Source organism: Sorex fumeus, unplaced genomic scaffold (genome assembly GCF_029834395.1).
Source record: "Sorex fumeus unplaced genomic scaffold, SorFum_2.1 ptg000029l, whole genome shotgun sequence".
NCBI lineage: Eukaryota > Metazoa > Chordata > Mammalia > Eulipotyphla > Soricidae > Sorex > Sorex fumeus.
In genome coordinates this window covers 18,316,070-18,329,964 of record NW_026606086.1, presented here as the reverse complement: position 1 = coordinate 18,329,964, position 13,895 = coordinate 18,316,070, and the positions used below count along the sequence as shown (strand labels likewise).

The 13,895-nt window shown below is 48.8% G+C and overlaps 2 protein-coding genes across 5 annotated transcripts in view; one reads left to right on the top strand and one right to left on the bottom strand.

Moving 5' to 3' along the window:
* B3GNTL1 (UDP-GlcNAc:betaGal beta-1,3-N-acetylglucosaminyltransferase like 1) overlaps nucleotides 1–13,895 on the top strand; it is a 70,201-nt gene that overhangs the window by 51,548 nt on the left and 4,758 nt on the right. For all 4 annotated transcript variants that reach the window (XM_056115267.1, XM_056115269.1, XM_056115266.1 and 1 more), the window contains exons 7-8: nucleotides 7,147–7,242; nucleotides 8,978–9,102. In XM_056115267.1, the coding sequence (XP_055971242.1) occupies nucleotides 7,147–7,242; nucleotides 8,978–9,102 (221 nt within the window). The remainder of the gene's footprint in view (nucleotides 1–7,146; nucleotides 7,243–8,977; nucleotides 9,103–13,895) is intronic.
* TBCD (tubulin folding cofactor D) overlaps nucleotides 12,830–13,895 on the bottom strand; it is a 106,763-nt gene continuing 105,697 nt past the window's right edge. Inside the window, exon 39 of the mRNA XM_056115263.1 lies at nucleotides 12,830–13,478. Coding sequence (XP_055971238.1) covers nucleotides 13,455–13,478 — 24 coding nt within the window. The 3' untranslated portion in view covers nucleotides 12,830–13,454. The remainder of the gene's footprint in view (nucleotides 13,479–13,895) is intronic.

The window sequence follows — 13,895 nt, the reverse complement described above, 5'->3', positions numbered from 1 at the left end:
TTGGACACGTATCGGGGTACTGGGAGGGTTTCCAGAACAGGCTTAAATGCACTGGTTTGGAGAGTGGGTTTTGGCCAAGTTGACACCTTGGAGGGACAACACAAAGTCTTAGGATGCTGCCTCTCAGTGTATTTAGAGTGCAGGGCAGGAAACCTCCGTACAGACCTGCCTTCCAACCCATCATATCAGACACAGGGCTCATGTCTTTTTGTATTGGCCACAAATCATTTAATTTCAACTCACGTTTCTTGAGCAAACTAGGCATTTTGCTTGTACTTTATAGCTGTCATCTGAAATAGGAATTACTGTGCACATCTCATAAATGATTTACAATTTTGCGGCTAACTGCTGTAGCTAGAATCCTTCACTCTTCTTTACCCACTAGGGATAAATGAGTTCAGTAGCCAGTGTCTTCCTCTTCTTTCTGATTTGGTACTTAAACCTTACTCCTCAGAGGATGCTGGAGTGCGGACTGTGGGCTGGGCGAATCTTGTGCCTGTGTGAGGCCTCCTTCAGTCTAAGCAGGAACCTGGTCTCTTAGTTCTTTCTCGGACTCACTAGTCAATTCTGACATCAGAAATTCAGTTTTGTTATTCACTTCAGAGGGGAAAGCAGCCATAGTAGACGAGTGCACATTTTCGAAAAAAAATAACGCCACCACTACATGTATGTAACTGACTAGGGTTCGACACCTGGTACCATGTAGGGTCCTGAATCCACTGAGCAGAAACAGATCATCACAGAGGTATGGAACCCAAAATTTTAAAAAAGAGAGAGAGAAATGAAAAACAGCAGGGACTAGAGCAGCGTATAGTGGGTGGGACACTTGGCCTTGTACACAGATGACCCTGGTTCAATCCCCAGAACCACATATGGTTACTCAAGTCCTCTTGGAGGAGCCCTGAGCACCACCAGGTGTGGCCCCCACGGCAAGAAATTAAAAACAGCAAAGAGAAATGTTGGGGTTGAAAAGTACAGCAGCATATTTGTGGTTATAAGGACAAAATCGCTATAATAGTGAAAAATCGGAGGCAGACCACATGTCCAGCCGTGGGGAATTATCTGAGCACACTAGTGTATCTGCACACTTCGCAGCTTGACAGCCCGTTGCTCAGGTTAACACTGTGATCAAAGTTCTGACAAGTGTGAGACTTTGTGATTCTAGAACTTAACACTATTATAGCACTGTCCTCCTGTTGTTCATCAATTGGTGCTCAAGTGGGCACCAGTAACATCTCACAACAAATTGTGAGATTTGTTGTTACTGTTTTTGGCATATCAAATACGTCATGGGTAGCTTGCCAGGCTTTTCCGTGCAGGTGAGATACTCTAGGTAGCTTGCCGGGCTCTAGAACTTAATTTGACAGTAATTCCACCACCCCCCCCCCCCCTCCGCCATTTGAATGCCAAAGAGAACATCAGTACTAGACTTCACTGTTAAAAAGGCATATACCCGAGGGCTGGAGTGATAGTACAGCAGGCAGTGTGTTTGCCTTGCACCTGGCTGACTCAGGTTCGATCCCTGGCATTCCATATGGTCCTCTGAGTACCACCAGGAGTAATTCCTGAGTATGGAGCCAGCAGTGACACCTGAGCACTGCCAGTGTGACCCCAGAAGCCAAAAAAAAACCAAAGCATGTACCTGCCATTCTAACTTACAGAGTAGAGCAAATTCCAGTGGGAGAGCAACAGAACTGAACTGAACCGAAGGTCAGTTCACTTCTGTTGTGGCAACCAAGGACTGCACAGGGCCCTGATCCTGCATCATGGTAACACAACATAATGACAACCAGAGCAGCAGCCTCCCCCAAGTCAAAGCTGAGAGGCAGAAGTGGTGACATCTCCCTTGGCCCTAGAAGGAGGAGCACTTTGGGTTCTGTGCTCAGCCCTTTCACTGCTGACCTCCCTCCTCCTTTCCTATTGGTCATGAGACCCTTGACTGCATCTTGCTTTGCCCCATGACCTTCTCATAGCCTGACAGTCAGCTCTAGAGGCTACATTGAAAACACAGGTAATAACTGTTCATGTATTAAGCAAGTTTTCTTGCCCACGTTTTATTTTTAACATCAGAGCCCAAGTCGCATCAGAATGGGTAAGCAATATCAGGGGTGCTTATCCTGCTGGATGTTAACCTAGTGGGGCCTGAGTGCACCCATAAGCACCCTTTGAGGTCCATTGGATTCAACCCTTCCTGTGATGCTTCCTGACTGTGTAAAATAGACAGGAGAACCTGGCCAGGGACGTTAAGGTGTGTGAGGTCTGAGTATTCTCAAGCACATAAGTGGCATGGTTGGAGGGACAGGCTGGCACTGGTCAGACACTGGCTCCCAGCACATTCCTGCACTGTTGGGGAAAAAAAGGGCCTCGGCCTTGGAGCAGCCGTCTTTCCGGAACACAGTCTTACCTCCGTGGGAAAGGCCTCTGTAGTTACTGCCTTGAGTACTGACAGGACCTCATCACCCCAGGCCCAGCCAGGCCCCCGGAATCCTACCTGACTTCTGTCCCTAGGGATGGAATCCCTCATTCTGTGGCAGCTTTCTCTTGTCCACCCAAGTGTGTCAGCATGGTCTGTGGTGCTGTGCTCATGGACACTTCCTTCACTTCACTGCTGGGGACAGTCATCTCTGCAGTGTCTGGGCCTGTATTTTGAGGGACATTTGGGCTGCTTCCAGCTTTTGTCTTTCAGCTCAGGAATCTGAGTCACCTTTGCGGAACTGATTCTGTATGATTTTAGTTGATTCATGGATAAGTCTTATGAACAAAAAGTGTTTTTAGAAAACAGAATTAATGGTGTGATTCATAAAGTTTTTTTGAGTGTATTCTGTATAACTTATACTTTTGCCTATAGTATAAAATTATAATTCTCTAGTTATATTTTTCTGACCTTTTCCTAAAAATGTTTTTTCTAAGTGAAGTTAACTTTTTGGTTTTGGTTTTGGAGCCATACCAGCAGTGCTCAGGGCTCACTCCTGGCTCCATGCTCAGGTCTCACTTCTGGCAGTGCCCAAGGGACCATATGTGGTGCTGAGATTGAACCCAGATCAGTCACATTGCAAAGCAAGCATCTTTTTTCTTTTTTTTTTTATTAGTGAAACACCATGAGGTACAGTTGTAGACTTACAAATTTTTGTGCTTGGGTTTCAATTATACAGTGTTCGAGTACGCATCCCTCCACCTGTGTCCATTCTCCACCACCACTGATCCCAGTATCCCTCCCACCCCCATCCCCCCATCCCATCCTGCCTCTGTGGCAGGGCATTCCCTTTTGTTCTCTCTCTCCTTTTCGGTGCTGTGGTTGCAAAGCAAGCATCTTATCTCCAACACTATTGTCTCTCCTGCCCTTGAGACAGACTTTACAGCAAAGATTCTTTGAGCCAGAGAGATGCTCAATGGGCTGAGTGCAGGATTTGCCTGGAGGAGGCCTGGGTTCAAGTCCTGGCACCACATGGTCCCCCAAGCACTTCTGACCTCTGAGGAACTGAAGGACCAAAGCCCGAGGACCTCTAAGCACAGAATCAGGTCATCCTGTTTTGTGTGGCACAAAACCAAAATTGGCCAAAAAAGAGCAGAGGCTCCTAAGACCTTCATAGTGAGGTGTGCTGTGCCAAGGAAGTTCCTCTCACTCTACCCAGCAGCCGAGAGACCCTGCTCCTGTACTGGGGGTATGTGGGCAGGCTGCCTGCCCCTTCCCTCCCAGGAGGGCATGGTCTTCTCATCAGCACCTTCCATGTCCGCTGGCCTCTTCAGCCAGACTGTAACTTTGAAGACAACTGGTCTCCCCGCCCTGGTCTGTAGGGTGGGTGTGAAAGGTGAAGAACGCTGCTGGTGCACTGAGCTTTGGAAATGAAAGGTGATGTCCAAACGAAGTTTCTGAAATAGAACATGGAAATGTTTCTTTCTCAAAGGAATCACCTTCCTGAAGTGCAGATTTCTGTGTAAGAGCCTTCATCTTTTCCAGTTCTGAATGGACCTCCTACCAGGACACATTCAGGGCCATGGAGTGAATCCTAATTCATACCCTTAAGAGCATGCAGAATGTCTGAAACATCTTTGCTCTTCCAGGCTTTCTCTTGTGGGGGTGCTGCTTTTCATCCAGCTGCTGAATTTTCTGAGTCACATATATTCTTTAGATTCAGAGAGGGAGAATATGGTTTTTGGTGCAGAAAACCAAGAGGGCAGTGGTGGAGGCAGGGAAGGAAGTGCAGAACTTGGAAATGGATCTGGTACCTTCTCAGTGGTGCTGCCTCCAAGGGTGGCATTTGTCCCATCCTGAGGCCCATCTGGTAAGCCCCAGAAACTAGAATCTTTTTCATTTTTCAATTCCTATAAGTCCAGATTGTAATCTGAGAGCAAAAGAAAGGCAGCTCCTTTCAAGGGTACTGCTTGTTTAATCAGTATCACGAACTGGTGATTTGTCATTATCAGTTATGTCTTAAGGTAGGTAACATTGGTTCACAAACTAATTTTAAAGAATAGAGAAATTCTCTTCTCTACTCTCCATTCTCCCAGTCGCCATCTTCTATATCTCAAAATTTAGCTTAGGGCAACGTTCTAAAGGAAAGATTTTCCCAGAAACATAAACAATAGTCTAAGCTGATCCCTAGTCTTCCATTTTCACAAATATGCAAAGCATGGTCTATGGGGGCCCTTTCTCAAGACAGTTGATAGTAGAGGGGTCAGAGAGATAGAGCAGCAAGTAAGGTGTTTGCCTTGTGTGCAAGCTGACCTGGGTTCCATACCCAGCTCCACATATAATCCCCTGAGCCCCACCAGAAATGGTCCTTTAGCTCCAAAACAACAACAAAAGGGGTCCAGAGTGATAGCACAACAGATAAGGTATTTACCTTGCACACGGCCAACCTGGGTTTGATCCTCAGTATTCCATATGGTTCCCCAAGCACCACCAGGACTGATTCCTGAGTGCAGAGCCAGGAGTAACCCCTGAGCATTCCTGGGTGTGACCTCCGCCCCGCCCCCGGAAAAAAAAAACACTACCACCAATCACAAAAGGGCATCCAATATTAGATACCTTGAACCTTGATGAAACAAGTGCAGAAGCAAATTCAAGAAAGCATTACCACTTTCTCCGTCTTCCTCCGAAGGTGAGCCTATCCACAGCCACCCTCATGCAAAACTCTGGGCATTCCAGGACCCAGCCTTCATCAGCAACCCATGTGTGCTGGTCCAGGAGCAGTGGTTCCCAGACATAGCCGTGTCTGCCTGCACAGGTCAGCCCCTGGACCCCATGCTCTGCCTGGACTTTCTCTAGGGGTGACTGTCTCCTCCCTCTCCAACACCTTTGAGTTCTTTCAAGGATGTTTGGTAATTTTTAGTGTCTATACATCTTATATTCTTCTGTTATAGTTATTCCTACATTTTCTACTTATAGATAGGACTGTGTCCTCTGCAAGCAAATAGTTTTATTGTTTTGCTTCTTTCTTTTGAAACTAGAAATAAAATGCCTTTAGTTTTTGTCTATTGCTCTAGCCAGAACTTCCAGCACTAAGCAGAATAGTAGTCGTAGGTGCAAGGATTGTTACCTTGTCCTTAACTTTAAGGTGAAGCTTTAAGCATTTCACCACTGTGAGATGATGTTAACTGTAAAAAACCTTTCCTAGGTTAAGCCAGCTGCCTTCTTGTCCCAGGTTTCACTATGTTTATCACAAAAGGGGTTATACTTTGTTCAAGCTTTCTCTGCACCTGTGGGGGTGAGTGTATCTTTTCTTTTTGTTTGTTTGTTGTTGTTTGTTTTGGGCCACACCTGGCAATTCTCAAGGGTTACTCCTAGCTCTTCACTCAAGAATTGTTCCTGGAGAGCTTGGGAGACCATATGGGATGCTAAGGATCAAACCCCGATCTGCTGTGTGCAAGGCAAATGCCCTACCAGCTCTACTATCATTCCAACCCTGGATGTGTGTTTTCCAAGCCTTTACTAATATGGTTTATGACCAGTTGACTCATGCACTCAACCAACCCTATCTGCTCTACTATCTCTCTGGCACCATCATGTTTGTTTATTTATTTATCTATTTATTGTTTTGGGGCCACACTTGGTGGTGCTCAGGGCTTATTCCTGGCTCTGCACTCAGGGATCACTTCTGGTGGGCTTGCAAGACCATACGGGGTGTCAGAGATCAAATCCAGGTCAGCTTCATGCAAAGCCAGTTCCTCCCCTATACATAGTGCTGTACTCTCAGCTCCTCATGGTTGTGTTGTAAACTTAGGTGGGCTTCACCAGTGAATCTGTATGAGCCTGGACATTTTTCATTTGTTTGTTTTAGCTGAGAGTGCGGGGGTAATTGGTAATTGGTAATGGGGGGGGGGCGGTGGGGGTGAGGGAGCAGTGTTTTCATTTATTTATTTTTTTACTTCTCCTTTAATCTTTTTTTTTCCTTCTTAGGATCTTTTGTAGATGGAGGAAAAATTTTCCTTTTCTTTGCAGTTTTGGTGATTTATGTCTTCCTAGAAATGTTTCCATCTTCCCTAAGTTATGGTTAAAGCCTTAGTAAAGGAGGGTCGTCTCTGTATGCCATGTGAGAGGCTATCAGTGATGGGCTGTTCTGTGGGTATAATCAAATTGATCAGTTTTCATAGCTGTGTTAATAACGAGCATAACCAGTCAGACACAGGAGCAAGGACATGTAACACATATAAGCACAACCCGTGTTCCAGACTGGCAGCCGCTGTGCAGGCCTCCTTTGAGCTGGGCTCAGCAAATTCGGTGGTTCCCACAATCCTCCTCACTCAGGATCCCAAAGCAGCTGCTTTAATTAACCTTTTGTGACTTGATACTTTTGAGTCATGTCCTTTATTTTTTGTAGTTTTTCTGGTCTTTTCTTCCCCATAGATTTCATTTCCATGTGAGGCTTTGCTGCTGGGTGGAGCCAGGGAAGCACCCTCCTTCACAGATAGTCTGAGTCCAGCCCAGAAAGTCACCCAGTGGGGCACCTGGAACTGGCTGTGCCAAGGGGACTCCCTGCCCCATGCCCACGTCTGTCTGTCAGCTTTGTAGGTCTGAGTGAGCCCTCCCCTGCAGAGGGGGGTTGACTCTCTGCAGTCTGTGATGCTTTGTGGAAAGCTAGCGGTCACTTGTTTGCTCTGAACCCTTGGCCCAACTAACCTGCCAATGTGTGTGGTTCCTTCTAGGTCTTCACCTCCAATGGCCCAACCGTAATCATGCCCACCTGGTTCTGCTCTCGGACGTGGTTTTCCCATGTGGGCCCATTTGATGAGGGTGGGAGGGTAAGTATGGGTCCCTGGTGGCCCCTCTCGGGGTCCCGGGGTGCACTGTGGGGGCTCCAGGCCACCCAGGTCGTGGGCTCTGTGCCCTTACCTCCAGTGAAACCTCTTCACAAAGGCCTGCAGCTCATCTGCACTACTCTGAGGCCACACACTGCTCAGGCCCACAGCCCACCGACCCTGTTCTGGTTTAAGGCTGTCTGGGGAAGTGTGGGGTGTAGGCAGGGCAGTGGCACAGTAGACGCGGGGCCTGGAGGGGCACCTTCCCCATGCCCACACCCAGCTGGGAGCACTTTTCCCACACTGGTCTCAGATTGAGGGGCCAGGGCTGGAGCTGCCTTCTCTCACCTCCTGGACAGTCTTGGAGTTCATGCTGTCACCACCAGCGAAGAAGCAAATCTCAGGGCTAAGTGGTTTGTTTCCCTTAAATGAGACTGTGGGATGGGGCTGTCAGCCTTCACGACCTTGATCCTGATGAGGCTGGTGGACCAGGCACACAGCAGAGCCTTTCATGCTCTGAGCCTTTTCCTTGGACCTTCCTTTCCTCTCCCCGTCTCTCACATCACTTCGTTTGGAGGGAGAAGCCAGCTCCTCTGCTCTCCACACTGGACCATCCATCTGGACCACCTCCCCATGAGGTGGAAACAGCAGCACTGTTTCCCTGTCATGGCTGAGCTGAGGATGTAAACCAGGGTGTAAACCAGGGCTGCCCAGGCCAGCTCACCCGTCAGGCTGCCTCATGCCCAGCTGTACCCACTGAACATGCACGCAGCTCTGTCCGGCACCTGTTCTTATGCAGTTGGAATCAGGAGGCTCCAGCTCACCTCCCCATGGAGGAATCCAGCTCTCAACCTTAGGTCCCTGTCTCTCCATGGTCACACAGAGAGGTGCCCCTCAGCGGGAATCCAGGTCTCAGTAATGCAGAGGCCAGGCAGAGGGCCCTCCTGGAGGCTTTCTCCCTGCTTCTGCTGTGAGTGTCCAGTGAGTTTCTGTGTAGAAGGGTGAGGGAGATTGGCACAGACATGCCGCAGGAAACACGAACTCTGGCCCTGACACATCCCGACGCCATAGTGGGGTAGGAAGCTGTCAGCCTCCGAGCCAGATTCTGCCTGTGTAGAAGAAAGACCATCCCTGGGCTTCAGGAAGTAGCTCTGAGGCGTGTGTTCAAGCTCAGAGCTGGGAGTATCCCCCAGAACCCCAGGAATGGGCAAGAAAACACAAGCAAACCTTTCCATGCACTTCAGCGCGCCCCAGCTCACAGGCATCCAATAGTGATGGTGCCTCGGCCCCACACCCACAGCTCTCCTCTGACCTCAATCCCCCACTTCCGGTAGACACTTTTCTCTCTTGAATTTCAGGCTCAGGGTCTCCTTGCCTTCTCCCTGCTCCTTGAAGAGGGGGATTTCACTTTTCCTGCTGCTCCTCTCAACTTGGGGAGGGTGACCTGGCTTTTCCAGAATGGGGTCTGCAGGGTCTGGGGACAGAGCTCTGTGCACCAGTGACATCAGCTGTCCCAGGCCCACATGAGAGGCTGTGAGAGAGGAGCACTAGGCTCAGAGCAGCTGCTCCTGCATTTCCGTACTTCTATCTTGACAGTTCCCCGGGTGCCTCCTAGCAGCCAAGTCTTTTTGCCCCAGCCACGCTGGGGCAGCAGGGGATGTTGTGAACTTGCTGTCACCTCAAGTGTGGAGAGGTGGTTGGGCCCTTGCCCTGAATGTGTGTCTTCCTTCTCCCACAGGGCGTGCCTGAGGACCTGCTTCTCTTCTACAACCACCTCAGAAAGGGCGGTGGAGTCTTCCGCGTGGACCGCAGCCTCCTCCTCTACCGCTACCACCTGAGCGCAGCCACACACTCCGTCCTTGAGTTTGTTCATGATTTCTGACTGGTCACACTGAGGGTGGCTGGTTTTGGTGGGGCGGGCCCAGCAAGTGTGGGCTCACAGCTCTGAAGACGGGGGGGGGGGGGGGGGGGGGGGCGGGGGAGCGGGGGGAGGTGCAGCAGGGATGCATGAGGGCATGCACTGGGTCACATGGGTATACACTGGGTCACGTGGGTATCACTGCATCACGTGGGCGTGCACCGAGTCACGTTGACATGCACTAATTCATGGGTGTGTACCAGGTCACCAGGGCATCACTATGTCATGTGGTGTTCACTGGGTCAGGTGGGCATTCAGGGTCATGAGTCCTTGCACTGGGTGGCACTGTAGGTGCCCACAAGTCTGGTCCTCCCTTGCTTAGAGCGCCAGCTTTCTCCAGCTGAGTGCTGTGCTCCTCCAATGGTCACCTCAGATGACGGGGCACCCCCTTCTCCAGCCAGATCCCTACTCAGAGCCCCTCCCCCCATCCTCCTTTCCTCTCCTCGGATGTGACCCACAGTGGATGAGCCACTTATCTGGGTATAAGCCGAAGGCTGCATGAGGGAAGGAGCGGTGGAGTGCAGACAGAGGAAGCCATGGAAGGGCGTGTGTTTACTTCTGTATGTGTGTGCGTGTTCTTGTGTGCCCACGTGCTGTGTCCATGCACGTGTTCAGATGTGTGTCCCTTCACATATGTGCATACACAGGACAGTGAGGGGGTATGCTGTGTCCATGTGCATGTGTGCGTGTTCACGTGTGTGTCCCATTTTTCTTATAGTTACAGTATGTGTGTTTCTTCTTCAGCTTGCTCTAGGAGAGGGGGACAGGGGCCTGCAAACAGTCTTATCTTTGAGGGCTCTGAATGTGTAGCGCTTGGCTGAGGAGTCTGTTTTTGGAGGTGCTATCTTCCCCTGGGTGACCCTTCTGTCTCCTGACATGGGGTTTCTGTCACAGGGACACTGACAGTGTGCATGATGGCTGCGATCCCAGAGATGGGACAGCCTTGAACTTCGTGTAAATGCTATTCATGTTGAAACTCACTGTTTTCCACATTTCAGGGAAAAAACTTGTCTCATGCTTTCTCTTATGTTAACCCTAAATATTGCTACAGTAATTTTAGTGAGAAATCAACCATTTGGCATCTGATGGTGCAAGGTGATCTGCAGGCTGGGTGAAAAGGTCATTTTGCAGGACACTGTAGTGGTCCTGAATGTGATAGGCCTAGCCATAGGGTTTCAAAAGCTATCCAGCACAAACCGACCATAATAAAGGGGAAAATAGGCAAATCTACAATTACAACTGGAGATTTCATTCGTTTTGTTTTTGGGGATACATCCAGCAGTGCTCAAGGTCTACCCCTGGCTCTGCATTCAGATGTCATTCCTAGTGGGGCACAGGGGATCAAATGGGGTACAGGAGATTAACCTGGGTCTGCCCACTTTGGAGTTCGGTTTTAACATCCCTTAGTAATCTGCAGAAAGCAAGGTTGGCAGGGATGTTCAGATCTACAAATAGAGAGGATTTAAGCAACATGGTGAACAAACTTGACCTGATGAATATTTAGATGAAATTGCAGAATTCTTATAAAGTTCTAGGTAGTATTTGGGGCTTTAAAGCAAATTTGAAAAAAATTCAACTGATGGCAGTCTTGCACTAGCCAGAATTAAGCTATAAATCATTAAGCCAACTTGAAATATTTGGAAATTAAGCAAGGGGGTGGGGAGAACCAACTGATATCTGGGAGTGAATATTATTTGGATTCAATTAACTCCCAAGTTACAAAAGCATAATATTAACTGTCTTCCTGTGTCCATAGAAAAAGGACATTGCTTTAAAGTAAACGAAGCAAAAGTTGGGAAAAGAAATATTTAACTTACAAGTTCAGTGTCTTTAGAAGGATCTGACCTTACAAGTTAACAGAATCTGATTAGGGGAAAAGGGTGATTAACTGGTTGGGGAGGAGAGCACAGAGAAGAGTTTTACAGAGGAATGGGAGTGACTCAGGAGCACTGTGATGGGTGTAACCCAATAAACATAAGCTCCTGTGGCAAGAGAGAAAGGACAAACCAACATTATCCTAAGGAGTGTGTGTTGGGGGGGGGGGGGGTTAGGGGGTGCACCCTGCCGAGTGGCTCCATGTTCAGAGCAGGGCAGGCCTTGGCCCTGACAGTCTGGGATCCTATTGTGCAGGGCCCTGAGCTACAGTCAGAAGGTGGGAAATGAGCAGGTCACTATTTCCCATTAGAAATGTTTGGGGATTTGACTAGAAGTTTGTGGGGTTTTTTGTTGTTGTTGTTGTTTGTTTGGTTTTCTGGCCAGAAATACACTATGGGAGTTGAATCTAAGGATTAAGTCAGCCCCTGGTAAAATTAGGTTGTTGTTTTGTTTCGGTTTTGGAGCCAAACTTGATGGTGCTCAGAGCTTGCTTCTGGCTCTGTGCTCAGTGATCACTCCTGGCAGTCCTGGGGGACCATCAGGGTTCTTGGGGTTAGAAACAAGGTGGGCTACGTGAAAGGTAAGCACCTTACCTGCAGTAGTAACTTTCCAGCCCCTAGTTTCATTACTCCTGTGTCATTTCATTTGAAATCATAGTTTTCATGAACCTTCTTCAATGACCTTGAGGACTTATTTAACTGTGTTTGTCAAATATATGGAATTTAACAAAATCAGTTTATGTTAAAAAATGTCATATCTTTAAAAGATGATAATAGGAGCCGGAGAGGGAGTAAATATCAGGTTTGTGGGACAGGAAGACAGTTCAACGACACAAAGCACATGTTCTGCATGTGGAGGCTCGGAGTTCAAACCTTGCCCCAGGGCATATGACCCCAAAGCGTTTTGCTGGGAGTAGCCTCCAGGTACCAGTAGATACCATAATGCAATAAATAAATAGGTTAGTAATTTTTTGAAGACTTTCTGTAAAGAAAAGCCAAGCCAGATGGCTTCACTGATGTATTCTACCAAGAATTTCAGGAGAAATAATATCAACCTTGCAGAACCTCAGAAAATAAAAAGGGGGGGAAAGTCCACATGAGAGGGAGTGCCTAAGCTAGCCAGACTAGACACTGAAATGCCACCAAACATCTGAAGATAGCTGTGCGGCTGGTGCGCTCACATGCTCCCCAGACCCTATCGGGAAGCTACCGCCTAATCGAAGACGGACCTAAGGCATTCCTGTGGGCGTACCACAAACCAACCATGACACCCCTCTTCATACTTCCAGGGAGTCTCAGTCATGAGGTAACACACCATGTCATTCGTCTTAGTGCCTGGGGGTCACAGCCCCATCGAAGCCCCTTCCCAGGGACCTCTGTGAGGTAGTGTGGCCTTCAGCCCTGCTACCCCAGTGCCCCCAAGGTCGAGGAGGGAACAGTGCCTGGGGCAGGGTTCAATTTTCTCCCCCTCCCAGAGCAAAAGTCAGAGTGCTGAAGGGTGGGGGACTATCAGAGCTTCCTGTCCTGGTCACTTAGCACCTCACTTCTAAGTGCCTAACCCATAAAAACAGTCCACGAGGGACTTGAAGTAAAGGAAGGTTTCTAAGAATACAGGTGAGTTTCCACAGGCACCCGAGTTCTAGTCACTGTGTGAGGAAACGGGCACCTCAGGGACAGTCTCAGAGATGGATGAGAGCTGTGCAGGCAGCAGCCGGTGCACTCCTCTGGTTCCCCACCCCCACACGGAGACGGGGTTGTGGGAGGTGGGCAGGGGTGGGTGTTTCCTGGGACAAGCCTTTCCCTCCTGGAGTGTTGGCAGTGTCTCACAGCGGACACTTTCAGTGACGTCAGTGCTGACTGTCCTCAAAGCAGTGGACAGACTGGGGCTCTCCTGGTGGGCTTTGAGGCATCTGCAGGGATTCAGTTCCCAACAAGCCCGAGGGTGTAATTAAAGCTCATTACTGTGAGGTTTTGCCACTCACAGCTCAAAAGATTTTAATCCGATACAGAAACTCACATTAGATCACTCTTTTGTGTGGTGGGTGGTAAAGAAAGGGGGAAACTTCTCAACATAAAAGAGGGATTTTTCACAAGTGAACAGGCTGAGGGCATGGGCAGCACAGCTCCCCCTGGCCAGCTGCCTGGTCCGGTCCTTCCTGTGTGCTCAATGCCACAACACCCTGGGAAGTGGCATGGGCATAGCCAAGTGCGATTGACAAACTCTTCATAGAACTGAGGTACAGATTCTTAAGAAGGAGACCATGCATGCGAATGGTCAGGATGATGGCAGGATTCCAGATGTCCCACGTTTCAGTCTGTAGATCATTCGCAGCCTGTAGAAGATTGTAGATGTGCCAGCTTCCATAGTTCTGCTGGTTTGTGCTCAGCCACCTTCGTATGCCACTTCTAAGTGTTCGTCTTCATTATGGATTCTGGTAGGGCTGTTTCTGTGGGGAAATGATCATCACAGCTGAGAAAATAATCTCTTACCACTGATGACAAATGCTCTCCATAAAGAAGAAAATTTCCATCAGCCCAGAAAGAGTTCAGTGTCCTAGCTACCTTTCATACCTGTTACCATGGACTAGATCTGCCTGCCAGGGATGACCTGCGTCGAACCCCACTCCCTTTCCGTGTCTGGCATCCTTCACAAATCACTTTTTTGGGACATTCATCTGTCCTGGTAGGTGCCTGGGCCACTCCCGGGTCTTAGCTCCAGCAACAGTGGTATTTGTTGAGTTGTTTCCACCAACTTGCATAAACAGACATGGAATTGCTGGATTGCAGGGCAGGTATCACTTCTGTTATTAACACGATGCCAAACGGTTCTCCCATAAAAGCTGTCACTGTCCAAGAGCAGTGTG